This window comes from Verticillium alfalfae, genomic scaffold (assembly GCF_000150825.1).
Source record: "Verticillium alfalfae VaMs.102 supercont1.6 genomic scaffold, whole genome shotgun sequence".
NCBI lineage: Eukaryota > Fungi > Ascomycota > Sordariomycetes > Glomerellales > Plectosphaerellaceae > Verticillium > Verticillium alfalfae.
The window spans coordinates 2,280,114-2,292,727 of record NW_003315033.1 but is presented as its reverse complement, the minus strand read 5'-3'; the positions used below and the strand labels follow the sequence as shown (position 1 = coordinate 2,292,727).

At 53.3% G+C, this 12,614-nt stretch overlaps 6 protein-coding genes across 6 annotated transcripts; 3 read left to right on the top strand and 3 right to left on the bottom strand.

Moving 5' to 3' along the window:
• Nucleotides 1-32: 32 nt before the first annotated feature.
• On the bottom strand, nt 33-3,625 carry VDBG_05820 (ATP-dependent RNA helicase DOB1; the record flags this gene model as incomplete). The annotated part of the gene is made up of 2 exons (XM_003004661.1): nt 33-433; nt 483-3,625. 2 exons carry the CDS (start codon nt 3,623-3,625, stop codon nt 253-255), a joined length of 3,324 nt encoding a protein of 1,107 aa, XP_003004707.1.
• A 352-nt stretch (nt 3,626-3,977) lies between these two features.
• Nucleotides 3,978-4,693, top strand: VDBG_05819 (conserved hypothetical protein; the record flags this gene model as incomplete). The annotated part of the gene is made up of 3 exons (XM_003004660.1): nt 3,978-4,039; nt 4,099-4,312; nt 4,378-4,693. 2 exons carry the CDS (start codon nt 4,099-4,101, stop codon nt 4,407-4,409), a joined length of 246 nt encoding a protein of 81 aa, XP_003004706.1.
• Nucleotides 4,694-4,851: 158 nt separating this feature from the next.
• Nucleotides 4,852-6,885, bottom strand: VDBG_05818 (pentatricopeptide repeat protein; the record flags this gene model as incomplete). Its single annotated transcript, XM_003004659.1, has 1 exon — nt 4,852-6,885. The coding sequence occupies one exon, from the start codon at nt 6,409-6,411 to the stop codon at nt 4,921-4,923; it is 1,491 nt and encodes a 496-aa protein (XP_003004705.1).
• Nucleotides 6,886-7,009: 124 nt separating this feature from the next.
• VDBG_05817 (mitochondrial 37S ribosomal protein RSM25) lies at nt 7,010-8,694 on the top strand (the record flags this gene model as incomplete). Its single annotated transcript, XM_003004658.1, has 3 exons — nt 7,010-7,121; nt 7,174-7,555; nt 7,621-8,694. 3 exons carry the CDS (start codon nt 7,010-7,012, stop codon nt 7,961-7,963), a joined length of 837 nt encoding a protein of 278 aa, XP_003004704.1.
• On the bottom strand, nt 7,962-9,173 carry VDBG_05816 (conserved hypothetical protein; the record flags this gene model as incomplete). The annotated part of the gene is made up of 2 exons (XM_003004657.1): nt 7,962-8,756; nt 8,805-9,173. 2 exons carry the CDS (start codon nt 8,949-8,951, stop codon nt 8,052-8,054), a joined length of 852 nt encoding a protein of 283 aa, XP_003004703.1.
• A 306-nt stretch (nt 9,174-9,479) lies between these two features.
• Nucleotides 9,480-11,688, top strand: VDBG_05815 (conserved hypothetical protein; the record flags this gene model as incomplete). The annotated part of the gene is made up of 3 exons (XM_003004656.1): nt 9,480-9,539; nt 9,657-10,493; nt 10,543-11,688. The coding sequence occupies 3 exons, from the start codon at nt 9,480-9,482 to the stop codon at nt 11,686-11,688; spliced, it is 2,043 nt and encodes a 680-aa protein (XP_003004702.1).
• Nucleotides 11,689-12,614: the final 926 nt, after the last annotated feature.

Here is a 12,614-nt window from a genome sequence, read left to right as displayed (position 1 = left end):
TAAACACACATACACAGAGGGGGCGCCACAAGGGCACGCAGAAGGCCATTATGCTACTTTGATTGGCGGCCTGGAGCATGGGCGTCGGCGCATGCACACACCCAAGCTCCCATTTTTGTCGAGAACAAAAAAGCTACTGGTATATTCCACCCGAAACTCCTGACCTGTCCCTGGACTGTTGCCACCACTCGGGTGTTACGTAACCCCGCATAACGTGTGGCTGAGTGACGATTGTCGAGAGGAAAACTCACCTTACAGGTACAAGCTCTGCGCTGCAACAATGTCGCGGCGGATCTTGTTCAAACTCGCCTCGAACTTGACTTGTAGCTCCTCAGAGCCCATGACCTTGGCGCCCTGGGCCATTTGGCGAAGCAGCTCCTCAAGGCGGCGGAACAGACGGATGAGGGAGCCCTCGTAAGCATTGGTCATTTTGCTACCCCTGTGATTAGCTAGGATCGGTCGGAGAGGGCAATATCACATACCAAATATCGGCAAAAGACTTCTCGTTAGACCATGCATGCACCGTCTCCATCAGTTGCCACTTGAATTTTCCGACAAACTCCTCTTCGTTGATATCCATTTTGCTCTCGATGCTGACCTTGGCGACCTGCCTAGCCTTGGCAAGAATAGCACGGAACGGCTTGTCAAGTTCCTCCTTAAGCGGCTGAGCCTCAAGTTTCTCATCGAGCACGAAACAGCTTAGCACGGCAGCAATCGTCTCAGGCGCCAGTTCGTTGAAGAACCTGTCGAAAAGAAGTTCAGCTAGGATGAGCTCATGGCCTTCGGTAGACGACAGCTCGCAGGCGACGCGGGCCTTGAGCTGCACAACTTCGTTCTCATTGAGGAAGCCGAGGCGACGTAGAACACGCTTGCGAGCCTTGAGTTCGTCCATCTGTGATATACTGTGTGCTTTAGCGATGCCCTTCTTCTTCTCCTTGATCTCTTCGCCGAGCTTGACCTTGGCGCGATATTGCAGGTAGAGCTCCGGTAAAAGAGGCGATCCGTGGAGTGGGTTCGTCAGAAGGCGAGACTCGAGAACCTCAATCTTGCGCAGGAGCTTGATGAAGGATTCATCTTTGATGCCCATGTTTTCCATGGGGTCGAGGATCGGCAGGCCATCTGGAAAACGGCGTGTGACCTCGAGTAAAGATCTGCGAACCTGATCCTTGCTAGCTTGCGAGTTGATATCCTTAGGCATGAAAACGCGGATCTGACTGATGCTCTTCAGGCAGGTTAAGAGGCAAGGGACAATCTCAAAACGGGCCGGGCTGTTCGAAGTCGACTCGGGGTAAACGTTTTTGGGCATCTCGGTCGTGATGTTGAAGCCCTGTGTGATCTCATCGCTGTCAGGCGAGATGGGAAGCATAACATCAATCATGATGGACTCTTGCGGCGGGTACTCAGGCTCGCCCTTTCTACTATCGGGAGCGCGGCGCTTAGTAAAATTGGCAACGACACCCCAGCCAAAGTCCGTTCCGTCGAGGCTAGCCTCCTGAAGCTTAGGGTTGTAGATGCGGACAAGGCGGCCAGGCTGTAAAAAGTCGAGACAGTGTGACGGATGTTGAATGACAGCCCGCATATCCATGGCGAACTGCTCAAGTTGGGTTCTGATGTTGTAATAATCCTTGACTGTCGATTCATCCGTGATGACAAAGTTATCCTTCTCCTGTTGAAGTTGCACGAGTCCTCGTTCTAGGTCTGGTACGCTGGCGGCATTCTGGAACTGGTGGAAGCAGCGCTCAAGCATAAACTCAGGTGAGATGGCTTCGATGCGCAGAAGGTTGAGTATCATGTTATAACCCAGGTAGAAGGCCGAATTGAGACGATCCTGTTGACCTACAACAATGCCACGGGCCGTGTCAGGCTCCATCTTCTCGTCGATCATCATGATAACGATGCCACGGGAGTCTAGGCCACGACGACCGGCACGTCCAGACATCTGAATGTATTCGGATGGTGTAAGAGGCCTGGTCTTGACGCCGTCCCATTTGGTCACCTGTGTGAAGACAACAGTCTTTGCAGGCATGTTGAGACCAATCGAGAACGTCTCAGTTGCAACGAGAACCTTGATCAGGGACTCCTGGAAGAGAATCTCGATCGTCTCCTTGAGAATGGGCAGGAGGCCAGAGTGATGGACGCCGATGCCGCGCTCGAGCAGAGCCAGGAGATTCGAAATTTGAGGAAGCTCACGATCCTGGTCGGACAAACTCTTGATAGCATTGTTGAAGACGTGGCGAACCATTGCCTTTTCGTTATCGGTATTGAACTGCAGGCTCGACAGGCCAACAGCAAGATTCTCACACTCTCGCTTGCTGAAGTTGAAGACGATGACGGGCTGGAACTTCTTGGTCATGATCATGCGTACAATCTTGACAATGTCGGCCTTGGGATCGGCGCCGCCGCCCTTCTGCGTCTTTTTGTTGTTGCCCTTTCCCTTCCACTTGGCGTTCGCGTCGCCGGGATCTTGGCCCTTGGATTGCTCAACCTCTTGCATTGTCTTTTGAAAGTTGTTCTCCTTGAAGACTCCCTTTTCGTCAACCACGAGGTAGATGCCTTTGCCGCCGGCTGGAAAAAAGTAGTTCTGTAAGGGTGTTGGTCGGAAATCCGTATATACGACGTGACAGGCCTGCTTGTGGATCTTGGCAATCCACTCGGCAAACTGGAAGGCATTCGGAATAGTGGCTGACAAGAAAACATATCGGACCTTGTCAGGCAACAAGATAATGGTCTCCTCCCATACGACACCGCGGGTCTTATCACGCATGTAGTGAATCTCGTCAAAGACAACCCAAGCCACCTCCCGCATGATCTCGGAGCCACGGTACAGCATAGACCGCAAAATCTCCGTCGTCATTACAAGACAGCTGGCGGTGGGGTTGATAGTGATGTCGCCTGTCATGAGGCCGACATCGCCAAACATGGCTTCAAAGTCCCGGTACTTTTGGTTGCTGAGGGCCTTAATGGGACTGGTATAGATGACTCTCTGGTTCCTCTTGAGGCACTGCGCAATGGCGTATTCGGCAACGACCGTCTTGCCGGCACTGGTATGCGCAGAGACAAGAACACTCTCATCTCGCTCGATGGACGCAACCGAAAGGCTTTGAAAAGGGTCAAGCTTGAAGTTCCATGTCCTGGCGGGCTCGTCGGGGGCTTTGTGTTCGGAGAGAGGGATGTACTCGTGGTCGAGATCGGGAGGTAGCGCGACTTGATGCTGGATGTTGTGGGACAGGACCAAGGAATCCCCCTCGTCAGGCGCAAATGCTTGTGCGCCAGCCACCTGACGCGACTCGGCCGTTTGGAAGCTGTCGGTCAAGACGGGCTCAGGTTCTTCATCCTTCTTGCGGCGCTTGTTGCTCTCGTTGCCATCGTTGTCCTCGGCGTCAACCTGTGGATCCTCCGATTCATCGCCGTTCTTTGCATCATCCTCGGCGTCTACCATTTCGGTGTCAACAGCGTCGGTTGTTGTTGGCTGAGACTTTATGATGCCATCGGCCTTGCGCTTCTTGCTCTTGTCCTTCTTGCTTTTCTTGGATGGTTTGACGCCCGTGGGCGCGGCCTCGGGCTCGCTGAGTTCTGAAGTCTCTGCCCGAGGATTGCCCTCGAAGACATCAAAAAGGTCGTCCATTGCAAAAGGCAGAGCCGACGGGCGGTCATGCAGGTTGCGCAAGAAATGGAAGATGAATTCGATAGCCAAAAGTTATAAGAGAAGGTTGCAGGCGCAAAAGAATGCACCAACCCGCGACAGGGTGGCAGAAAAATAAAAATTGGCTGAACTGGGAGCTCAAGGGCAGGGCGGTGACGTACAGCCAAGGGCCTTGGTTTTAGCATGGTCAATGCGTTGGCTATGTCTCTGCCATTGAGGTGGTCAGCAGTTTTCGGGACTGGGCGGGTGAGTCACGTGGGCTTATGTAACTTTAGAGAGCTTTCATCGATTGCCTCAGACCACTCGAATAGCCGGACAAGCCTGCGACAGCACCATCACGACCGGATTTTCTACCAGCCATTGTACCCTTTGCACCCCTAAAATTCAATCGTCAAGGCACGCATACAGATCAAAACCTCCCAGCGACCTCATGACGCTAACCATTGACCCCACAGATGTTCTCTGCTGCCGTCACCCGCGCTGCTACGCAGGCGCCTTCGGTCGTCGCCCGCCGCGGCTTCCACGCGACCCGTTCCCAGATGTCTTCGCCCTTCCACTACCCCGAGGGTCCCCGATCCAACATCCCCTTCAACCCCAAGTCCAAGGTGTTCCCCTTCATCTTCTGGGGCTTCATGGGCGCCGGTTTCGGTATTCCCTTCGGCATTGCTGGTGAGTGGTTTCCCCTTCCCCCGGACACGGCATATGGGTTTCCCTACTAACTTTCAGCTCCACAGCCTGGAAGCAGAGCAAGGCCCCGGAGGCATAAGCTTGCTCGACTATCAGAGACCGAGGACGAGCTGCAATGCGTGTAAGATGGAGGGCCAAGCAGAGTTGCGTGCAGGAGGAGTAGATGTGTAAATAGGCCAAATAGAGGCTGCTGCCCGTGCCTATCGCTGGACTCAACTGAAGCGATTTGTTATTCCTAAAGGCTCTTCTCGATCAGAAACGCGAAGAATTGTTGGTAACGATAGTGTTCGTGTGGCTACCTTCGGGCTGAGAAGGAACATGAACGAGTTCTCACGCCAGAACCCAACAACAAACAGTCTTCCCGACACTGCCATCCTTCGATGATTTACCTCAGAGTGACCCTTGCGCATCGTTTTTTCGCCAGTCAGATTATGGTCCGCACCTTGACGCCCTTTTATTCGCCCAGTAACATATTCCAACAAGGCTTTGAAAGCGTTCATATTGCGACCGTATCGCATGCAATATCTAAGAGGCATTACAAGCCGTTGTCTACATGGTATCTCATCTATCTATCGGTACATGGAATGGTATTACATCGCGGCCAATACCCGCTTGTTAGGCGCCTTGCGGTGGCCAAGCTTCTTTGACCACCCGGTGTGACTGTCGTTTAGCAGCTGGTGCAAAAAATGCTCCATGTACTCTTCCCGATCCGGCGACAATTGCCATCGTGCCTTGAGCTCAACGTATGTATCGAGGACTAAACTCTCGTCACCGCATCGCATGCACGCTTTGAGAGCCCAGCCGGCAAGCCACGTGTCTATGTAAAGACTGTTGACACCGTTGTCAACGGCTTGCAGCAGTGCTGAGAAGAGGTTCTGAAGCCGGTCCTTGGTCCAGGCGGACTGTCTGTGGCCCCCGTGGTTCGCAAATGCCTTAAATAAAAGGAGAAAGATGGCGCCGTGCAAGGGAACATCGAAGCGCTTCATCTCGTCGAGGAATTGAACGACGCGATTGAGATTGCCCTTGATGGCATGATGTCGTATGAGTATGCGATATGTGCGGAGATCAGGTGTCGTGCTTGCTAGTTGTTGAAAGGACGATCGCATAGCAGGATGCTGCTGTCCGACCTTACCAAACATTATGAGAACTTGGGCAACGACCCTATTGGCGTGATAGTCTGGGGAAGGAATCGTTGCGCCCTTGGAGCCACTATTCTTCATGTGATCGTAGACTCGAAGGGCGGCGTCTTCGTCTCCTGCACGGAAGAAGCTCGCAATGAGACAATTGAGCACGACGGTGTCGATCATCTCCCCCGCCTCGACCATTTCTTTGTATGCGGCCCGTATTCCGTCAACGTCGCCACGCAGGCCGAAAAAGTGAATCAAGCTGACGTGGTGGTACCGATTGAACTCAATTCCTCTCGATTCCATCTCCTTGTATATGCGCTCGGCCAGGGTAAAATTGCCCGACTTTGCCGCTGCGTCGAATAAAATGTTGAAGGTCACTCCATTGCCCAAGTGTCCGCCGCTCTTCTCCATCTCGTTCCAAAGGTGCAGTCCTGATTCCGCCTCAGCGTCGGTGATGCTTCGTGCGTATTGACTGGCAAGTGCCAAGGCAGCATTCCACTCTCGACGCTGCAAGCTTAGGCCGCAATCTTTGACGTCGCCGATGACTGAGAAGTAACGGAGCATTGATTTCGAGTTTTTCGTCTTAGGTGTGCCTAGAACCTTAAGCAAACGATGCCGTAAATTTGCCGACAGGTAAAGCATTCGCGGCGTCGGCAAAGCGCTGTATTGGCGGTAGATAGTCCTCAGGCCGATGTGGCCGGGGTGTCTCAAGCGTAAGCTTATGCTCATGCGTAATGTGTTCGCATCCTTGGCCACCTTTCTATCGCCTCGAAGCGTTTGATCAGAGCTTGGGTACTGCGAGTCCTCCTTCTTGTCCGATATCGTCAGGTTCGGGCCATCTGGTCGAGCGTACCGCCGCATGTAAGGATCTCTGACGAGCTCGAGGTGATCCTCCACAGCTCCGATGCGGTAATCGCCGACAACTGCGAGAAGGTCCTTCTTCCGCTGCAGCATATATCCTGTGTGGTCGGGCTGGGCACTACAAGATGCGATCGCGGCAGCGTGGCCATATTGGCGGCATTGCTGGCGGCGTCCAGGGAACGGGTTTGACGTAGAGCGGCTTAAGACTATGCGTGAAGGTCCTGGCAGGAATGTCGAAAGAAGCCATGACGCTGTAAGCGGGCAGTGTGGAATCTGCAAAGACGGTTTGCACGTCAAGGATACAGTGGGAGATGGTGTTGCTTGTATTCTGGCTGTGCGTGCGGACTTTCTGGATCGTTCGCGAGCCCGCAGCTTTGGTGTTGGTCCAACGGTGGGCGAGTTCGACGGTCGTTTCGAACGGATCGCGCCGCGTAGCGACCCGTCAAAGCCTCTGAGAGCTTTCATCAGTTGTCCGGCATCTCGATGGGGGGCTGCCAGCTTCCTCCCAGCTCGGCAATGTCGGATGTCTCGCGCGGCCGTGACGGAAAGGGGAAATCTTTGGTCGTCGAAGTGTTGAAGACTGGCTGTGCCGATGAGAGAGTTCGGGGAGATTTTACAAGGCGAATCTCTTACGTGCATGGACATGTCTTCATATATGCATGTGCAAGATATACGCATGGCTGTGACCAGGATGGTGGATCCTCCTGGCCGAAGCTCCAAATTTCATGGCCTAGTACGCGACGAAAGGTGCAAACCAGCAATTGATCTTGCTCCAAAGTCAGACTTCCTCGATCGGGTCACTCGTGAGTCAATTCTCTCAATTCGACAATCCCCCTCTCAACACTCGTCATATAGTTGCAATGGGCAAACAATTACGACCCGCCAGGGTTTTCCAGACTGTCACCGAAGAGCTGAGCCACCGAATCTTGCCGCAACATCAAGTCCAGGCGCCGCCATGGTACAAGGCCCTGAAGTCGATCCCCCCTACCGAGACAGTCATAAGGTCGCGCGCGACCATTCTCCAGGCGTCTACATCCAAGAGCAGGAAGCCTCGAAACCTATTCAAGCCCCAGCAGATCACCTACGAGGAGGATGAACTACGAACGATATTCTTTAAGGACCATCCTTGGGAGCTGGCGCGCCCAAGAGTCGTACTCGAACTCGATGGAAAGGATTGGCAACGATGTGATTGGAGTCGTGGCCTGCGGCAACCCGGACTGGCGATCAGCGGCGAAAGGTCAGGAAAAGGCCAACAAAGCAAATCGAGACGAGCATTCTCAAACAAGCTAACACATTCATTAGTGTCGTGCAAAGACAAATGTGGCTCATGAACAATACCGGTTTGCCACGCGATCAAGCCTACGACATAGCCAGGAAAGAGTTCTACGCTCTGGGCCAGGAAGAGGAGGTCGAGAAGAGGGTAGCTAGAGAAGAGGCCCGGTACGTCGGGGCTTACTTTGGCAAGAACAAGCTGGATATCGCGCAGGATCTCGAGGACAAGCAGTACGAGACTTGGAAGCAGTGGGCTCAATCCGAGGTTGTCCGGATAGAGCAAGATCGAAGTGCCTCCTATCACAAGTTTGGCAAGGGAGACGAAGCTACAGACGACGATGTTGCGGCGGTTGAGGCTGCTGAGAAGGAATAGATCCTCCCTTCATGGGTGTGTACGACTTGTTGTATTAATAACTACGTACGAGAGCAATGTACAATACGCTGCAGAAGCTCGGAGCATCTCAACTACTGGCCTGGTCTACCACTAGACATCCCGCGTTGGGCACGCCGTATCTCTGGGCTACGTACTCATGCTGAACGAGAAACACGTCTGCGATTTTGGTGTAGTAGAAGAGCTTTCCTGTGAGGCTCAGAGTCTTGATGCGCGCCCATGACTCTACATAGAAAATCTGCATGACGTCTTCTGGTGCGAGGAAGAAAAGTTTCAGAACGTGGGCAACAAGTCCTACGAAGAAACCTGTAGCCGGGCCATTCGTAATGATGATATCAGGATACTTTTGGCGACTTCGGGTACCGGCAAACGGTGAGTTGGTCAGGAGAGGAAATATCTCCAAGACAGACAACAGAGCAGTAAGAGGCGTGGAGAGTAGTGGCTGATGGACTTTGCGAGCCCGCGTAACGGTGTGTACATCGTATGTTCCCGCTTCAGACTCGCCGTGAGCATTCAGAAGCATTTCTTCAAAAGCCTTGACCTGTTTGAGCGACATTGCATCTCCGCTCGATACGAGATAACGGCGGTGAATGGATGAGAGCGGAGCGAAGCCGATTCCCAGCATGGCAAGCATCTCCTTCGTATGGCCACCTGAGCCCAGGACGACAAGAAGATATGCTCCAGTAAGGTTTGCAGTCTTGCTCACATGACTCCTCGCAGTTTCTAGGTTGATGGGGTGGTTTTCTCGGGTGTTATGAAGCTGGTTGTGGCGTACCTATATCGTTTAGTGCGTTCTCACTGAGAAGGATGAAATGATACGCACAAAAGCAAAGACTGCAGATACAGAGATCCCAGATACGGACAAGGCGGCAAAAATAATCCACGAGGAATAAAGAAGGGCACAAAGCCCGATGCAACAAAAAACTGCTACAGTCTTCAGCAGAAAAGACCCTGCTGACTTGGACGACATCGTTGGGCGGTGACGTCGCCGTTCGGCGGTTCTGCTGTGCTGTTGTCCCAGGCAATGAAGTGAACAGTTTGCTGCGTGCTACGAAGTCGTCTCCCGCAACACTCATCTGCTCTCTGGTATAAGGTAGGTAGGTACTTGTAGGTACCTACCTAGGTACTGTAGATCGGGTGAACGATGGGCACCAAGTGTTGCCTGTCATGTGATTGGTACACCAATTTCTGTAAGTCCTTGCCAATGGATAGGTAGGTGCGGGTGCCTGAACCGGGGGAAGGTGGTGCTTACTCATCACGTGATTGCAGTCCCACTCGCATACAAGGTGACATCACTCCGACCCCTGAGCTGGAGGTCCCAGCAATTAACAAGAAGCTCAGGTCAACCTACCAAAAAAGTTGCCTGACCGCCCGGCATAATTTCCAGAAGATCAGCAAGGAACACCAGGTCACTTGGAGTTCAACGTTTCTTCAACGTAAGACGGAGCTTTGCATAAATGGCATTTTGCCTGTCATGGTGCTACGGACTCCAAGTACGATGGCGAACCTCAGATCAAGGGGCAACCTGACGTGCTTTTACTGCGGCAAACGCTCCTCGGTCAAGTTCAACGGTATCATCAGTGACTTCCTCTGCTTGAAGTGCGACGCAACGAACTATCTCGACGAGGTGAGGGCATGACAAAAATTCCATACGTGTCATCATCTGATACAATAGCTTTCGAAGAATGGCGAAATCACCGATCCTCCTGTTGCATCAACAACCTCAACAACTCAGCCCACACAATACGCCATACCACGGTCGCAGTCCCCCGAGCCAGCGGCGCAAGCACAAAGCATATTCTGTTCGACATGTCTCAAGAACCAACATCTATTCACCGCATCCCTGGCGCAGTATCTCCCGGAAGATCCCGATCATCCCGAAAACGCGCAGCTCGAGAAGAATTACTACAAGTTTCGACGACGGCTCGAAGAGCGGTACCCGCAAATATGTACAGACTGTGAACCCAAGGTCCTGGCTCAGGTGCAGCATGCTGGCTATACTGCGCGGACCGATCATCTGCGGCGCATGATGGAGAGGAGTAGGCAGCGGCGCGCCTCGCCGAAACGATGGACCGCTCTCGACATGGCTGACACACTTGGACGGTGGTTTTGGCTCGCTGGGTTGACGGGCCAGTTGCTCTGGCACTTCGCGATAATGGCCGATGCGCTGTCGATCACGACAACTGGGCCTTTGCGTGACCCAGACGAGCTCCCACCAGCATGGACTTCCGTCCTCCGCGGGATGACAGATGCCCTCCCTCAATCTTCTGTGTTGGTACGCATGAGTTTCTGGGCCAACCTGCTCTGCATTTGGTGGAACCCAAAATTCGCCCAGGTCTTCCGCGGCTTCTCAAAACATATCCACGGTCTTCCCCAGTGGTATATTTTTCAAGGACTGGTCCTGCTAGTGCGATTTCTCGGTGTTAAGATAACCGGTTTTGCTGGTGCCGGAGAAGGTCGCACCAGCGCTCAAATCAGTCTACACGCGTTGCTTGCCTTTGTGGTTGTCGTTGTAAGTCTGCGACTTCCTTATTGATGACTTGGCTGACCATTTATGCCAGCTCTACGCACTCGCGCAAAAGTCAGTACATGTTGACACAACACCACTGTTCCCGTCTTCCTCGACGCCTTTGGCACTTTCGCCAGCCCGGCCTCGGGACATTGCGATAGAGACCGGCACAGGGACAAAGAGCCTGTCAAATCTACTCGATGACATACTCCGCGAGACGCCAAAAGCGTCGATGGTGATACCAACGAGGCCAAGTCCCTCGCCTAAAGAAGCCACCTCGCCTAACCCAGAGTTGCAACCAATTTCTGGGATCAGCTCCCTTGGCCTTTCTACTGCCGCCGCTCCTGTGCAATACTCGGAAGAGATGGAATGGTCTCCCACGCAGTCTAAGCATCGTGCTTTCAATGACTTTGGTACACCTGGACGCCAAAGCCAAGCATTTGGCGACTCTCCCACGAACCCCTCGGCTAGTCCATTCTGGTACAAGGTGCCGCCCGCGCCGACAACTCCAGCGGAAAGACTGCGCAAGGCTTCCAACCCTATTCTCAGGAGCAAGCCTGTAGGGCCAGAAGCTGTGTTCTTCCCGACGAACAGTCAGCCGTTGAACACAGGCGCTCGCACAAGTGATAGCAACAAGTCGAAGCGCAAGGTGTCTTTCGCGCAACCATCATTCTTTGCTTCGCCCAAGTCCAATTCCAGCGATCCACGGAGCACGCTGGCTGACATGTTAGGTTCGAGCTTCAACCTCAGCCAGGACGGAGACTCCGACCAAGACAGTGCAAACAGGGAGAGACCAGAAATAGAGATGAAGATGATTCGGCCGCTGAGGAACCCTGCAGCTCGCGACCGTTTCATAGATATATTTACCCTAGGCAGCCTTATCGCATCCTGGCTGCATGTAACGTCGGCACCGCACACCTACACCTGGGATGTGATGCTCGGTTCCATGGCGCTCAGTGTCGCTGTCGCTCTGCACCTGACCAGCGACGCATTTTATGGGTTCCGAATCGGCCAGATACCTCGCCAGCTTGCCATGGCCAACTCGATTTTGGGCGTTGCTGAGGTGGCGGCAGCTTGCATACTGTCATTTCAGGTTTGGGCTACGCCGCGAGGCGATGAACGCGAGGCGTTCGGCGTGCAAGGTCTGGTGGTGATGAGTCTGATGCTCTGCCATGGGCTGGTCAACATGGCAGTCTAGAGGACGACGCCGTAGTGAGTGGATTTGTAGGCGTTATAGGAGACGGGGACTGCTAGGGGGGGTGTCATTGGATTAGTTGGGTATAACATTGACAAAACGAAAAGGTACCTAGAGTGGTACATACTCTTTCGCTCAAAACTCAAGTTGTGGCCTGGCGGTCTCATATGAGGACAGGATGGGAATTGCCGATGAAGAGGCTACGATAACGATCAATAATCAAAACACACATCATCCGTGGTTATAGCTACTGCATTCATAATGTACCGATTATCGGCACGTAAACGGCTGGCATGTGTACCGAGCCTACAGGCGTATGAACGTGATTGAAATCGTTTTGCGATACTCGACGGGGTAAAAAGCCAGGGGAGGGTGTGACAATCGAACGCGTTCATCTCTCAAGCATTCTCTGCATCGCTCGTTCCGGACAGGCACCATAGATGTGTTTTTGTTCCATGGATCATCGAATCCGTTTTCAGGCGTGAGCAGCCAACAACCAGGGTACTTTTTAGGACTATTTTGTACGACTCGTGCTATCGAGGATCTGTCCCGATTCATCACTCACAACAGGCATGCTGAAACGACAGTTGGAGTTTTGGGCTGAATGGTGCTAGGTGTACTGTATCTCTTCGTGTAAGGGGTACGCAGTTCCCTTCGGGGGTCCAGGGACGTTGGTGTGAGTGGGTGATAAACAGCGGCCGATCAGGGGCTATGGTCCAGTGAGAGCCGCGACGTCGCGTTCTGGGGGCGAGAGGATCACCGCAGCCAGCCACTCAATCCACTCAGAGAGTGTCACGCTGGCTTTGTTGCTGCACACTGGCACCAGTCACACACCAGCAGATGCTTAGAGAGAGGCACGACTGCGTCAATAGGCTGATACAGGCGAGGCAGATCAGACCAGATCAGACACCCCCCCTGGCCCGGACGAA